General features: G+C 54.4%; 1 protein-coding gene across 1 annotated transcript; it reads right to left on the bottom strand.

Annotated features, from left to right (window-relative positions):
• Positions 1-333: 333 nt before the first annotated feature.
• On the bottom strand, positions 334-874 carry LOC123344819 (IQ motif and SEC7 domain-containing protein 3-like). Its single transcript, XM_044981335.1, has 2 exons — positions 553-874; positions 334-450 (listed from the first exon to the last, which is right to left on the bottom strand). The coding sequence occupies exons 1-2, from the start codon at positions 820-822 to the stop codon at positions 334-336; spliced, it is 387 nt and encodes a 128-aa protein (XP_044837270.1). The 5' UTR covers positions 823-874.
• Between the last annotated feature and the right edge of the window lie 2,313 nt (positions 875-3,187).

Below are 3,187 nucleotides of genomic sequence, written 5' to 3'. Positions count from 1 at the left end.
CCTTCCCTGCACTGAGATCAGCTTTGATCCGAGACTTGTTTGTTTATGACAGAGAACAGCCCGAGCACGGGGCTGGCGTGTGTGCCTCGAGCGGGCAGGAGTCTAGCAGGGACCCCACACACACACACACACACACACGGCTGATGCCCCTTGGAAGCTGCAGCCGCGCGGCTCTTCGCGCCTCGCACGCTCCAGCTGGAGAGCACAGCCAGGGAGGGATTCCCCACCCACCCCCGCATTCACCGTGGCAGGGAGCCGGGGGGTTAGATCCCAGTTACCTCTTGGCGCTCGGCCTGGAAAGAGCCATTTGCCCCTCTCCCATCCCCCCCACACTTACTCTGGTCTCCTGCTCAGGGCGCCTTTGCCGATGGCCGGGGCGGGTTTGTGCTGGAGGAGGGTGGTGCAGCAGCCCCTCTCCCTGCTGTCTTTCTCCGGGGGGTGCTGATGGGGCTGGAGCGGGGGGTGCTGGTGAGCGGGAGCCCGGCTGCTGCTGCTGCCGCCGCCGCCGCTGGGGCCCGGCTGAGCCTGCCTGCCCTGGAGCGGCTGCGGCGCCGGGAGCTGTTGGGGGTGCTGAAGCGGCTCCGGCTCGGGCTGCGGGGCGGGCGCGGGGGGAGCCGGCGGGCGCGGCTGGGGCTCGGCGGCGGGAGCCGGGTGCTGCTGGCGGAGGCTGCGGTTCTCGGTGCTGAGCTCGTCCAGGCGCCGCTCCAGCTCGTCGATGCGCTGGCGCTGGGTGTGGATGAGGCTCTGCTGGTTCTGCACGATGGCGGTGAGCTCCTTCAGGTAGAGCACGGCGCGCACCGGGTTCTCCAGCAGGCTCTCCATGCCCCGGGCCCGGGCCCCGCCGCCCGCCGCGCGCGCACACACCCGCTCCCAGCAAGGCCGGCTGGCGCCAGCCTCTGCCCCTCGCGTCAGGCACGGGCTGAGAGAGGCGGGGTGGGGGGGGAGGTCTCCTCGGGAGGGCCCACCCCCTGCTACTGGAGGGCCAGCCCCCTGCGAGCGCCGCGCAGGTAGCCGGGAGCGAGGGGGCGGGGGGAAGGCGAAGGGAGAGCTGGGGAAGGGGCTGGAGAGAGGCGGGTGGGACGGGAGGGGAGTGGCTAGGGAAGGGAGAAGAGGGGTGTGGGGTGGAGAAGGGAGGGGAGGGAAAGTCCCCCTCCCCCATGGCTCCCCTTGCCCGCCCCTCGCTGAGCTAGCTGCCCGGGGGCGGGGGGTCTCCGAGGTGCTCCAGCCTGCCATTAAATGGCATCAGAGAAAGTTATTTTGCAACTCAGACCACTTCCTTCTCCAGGTGATAAAGTCACGGCCCAAACCAAGGAGGAGGCTGGCAGCAGCCAGCAGTTACATCACAGACCCCCAGGGCAGGGCACTCAAACACCCCAGCCCCTGGGGTCAGGGCCTGCTCTCTGGGTGTCCTCAGCACAGTTTCTCCCACCCTCCTTAAGTGGCATTTCTAGATGATGCTTTCTTCCATAATGACGCAGGGTTTGGGTTTTTTTTCCCCCTTTCTTTCTAAAAAGTGACTAGAATACTTTTGGCAGGGTTTGTCTGGTCCTGCTGATAACACTCTGGCTTTTTACTTCCCCTGTTAACATGCAGGAGGCAGGACTCAACATGCACCTGGGAGAGGAATGATCAAGGAGAGTAGATGGTAGAAGGAATTCTTCTTTAGGAGTCGGTGGTTCCCCTGAATATTTCCTCTCTCTTTTCTATTTCAGAATAAAATGGGACAGAAAGTTCAGTTCTACTCCGGGAAAAGAAGCTCTGTAAAAATAACGTCATGGGGGCTCCCTGCTTACTGGATCTCAATTTCCATATCAAATGTGTTCATTTCACAAGAAATAACTTTTTTTTGTCTGACTATAGCCTACAAACTCCACCTGGGATCTGAGAGACAAGCTGGGCTCTTTCATTCTTATGCATTATCATCATCACCAGTACTAAAGGATGTGCTGGCCAAATTCTATCCTCAGTGACACCTGTGTGACCCCATAAACAATTCTCTTGATATACAAGAAGGAAAATAATTCAGTTCCCTCTCCCATCACTATTTTGGATCTGCAAAGCTAACAGGAGTAAAAAGCAGTACAATCTTATTTCACTCACTCACATCAGTAGATATGAGTAAACAAACACAGGATGCAGACCTGTAGAATTAAAAAGAACCATTTTACAGTCACATTTCATCTGACTGCACATTTTAACTGCATCCAGCTAGCTTTGCAGGCCATGTCCATGGCCTCCTTCATTGGGCAACCTAGAGATGTAAAGAAAAATCTCAGTTTCAATTATGATCAAGGATGAACCTTGTGCAGATAGCCTTGAAAATGTAAAGTGATGCAAACCGATCGCCTGGAAAAGAACTTGTCACTGATTCCTTTAAGTCAGTCCTCTCACAGCCAATTAGGGATGGCTTTTGGAGTCCAAAAATCCACAACCATGGGCGCCTTTATTTTTGGGAAGACCCCAGATTAGTTCATAGCAGTTAAGAACAAGGCCACCCAGCCTACCACGAATGGCAGTAGGGATACCACAAGCTCCCTACTATCCAAATACTTGTGATAGTTGAGCCAAACCAAGAAGATCTCTCGCCACAAGGTGGGGCAGTTCAATAACTTGAGAGACAGCATTGGCTAGTGGACTAATGGCCTGATTTAATGACCACTTAAGTCAGTATTAAGACTCTTTTTGATGCCCTGGGGCATTGGATCAGGACCTAAACAAGGGACTGAGAGCAAAGGGTTAATCCTAGCTCTGACACTGACTACCTCTATGGCCTTTGTCATGCTGTATACTGGTAAAATGAATACCTAAATCCAGAGATCCTGAGCTTATGCAGATCCCATTGTCTTAAAAAAAGAAACGAACAAGCCAATTTTATTTAGGTGCCTCAATATGGCTTTAGATGCTAAATTTTTACACCCACATTTGGCAATATTGACCTTATCTTCTCTACACATTAGTTTACACATCTGTAAACTGGGAATAACAGCTACCTCCCTTGCAAGGAGGTGGTGACAATTAAATAGGACATGCTAGTTTGTGCCATATAAGCCCTCAAATTCATAAATCCTCCTTGTGCAAAGAGGGTTGTGGGAGAAGCAGGCCCATGGTGTATTGGGGCTAGCATCCTTGGCAAAGCAGGGGGATTGGGTGTGGGGAAATGTGATACAAGACACAAGGTGATAAGTAG

The sequence above is a fragment of the Mauremys mutica genome, chromosome 1, assembly GCF_020497125.1.
Source record: "Mauremys mutica isolate MM-2020 ecotype Southern chromosome 1, ASM2049712v1, whole genome shotgun sequence".
NCBI classification, from domain to species: domain Eukaryota; kingdom Metazoa; phylum Chordata; order Testudines; family Geoemydidae; genus Mauremys; species Mauremys mutica.
The sequence above is the reverse complement of the archived record's forward strand: the minus strand, read 5'-3'. Positions and strand labels throughout refer to the sequence as shown.

Coding starts and splice junctions, on each gene's coding strand:
- LOC123344819 (XM_044981335.1), bottom strand. CDS start 822: ATGGAGAGCCTGCTGGAGAACCCGGTGCGCGCCGTGCTCTACCTGAAG. Junction 451..552: donor AGCACCCCCAACAGCTCCCG/GCGCCGCAGCCG, acceptor CCCCCGCTCCAG/CCCCATCAGCACCCCCCGGA.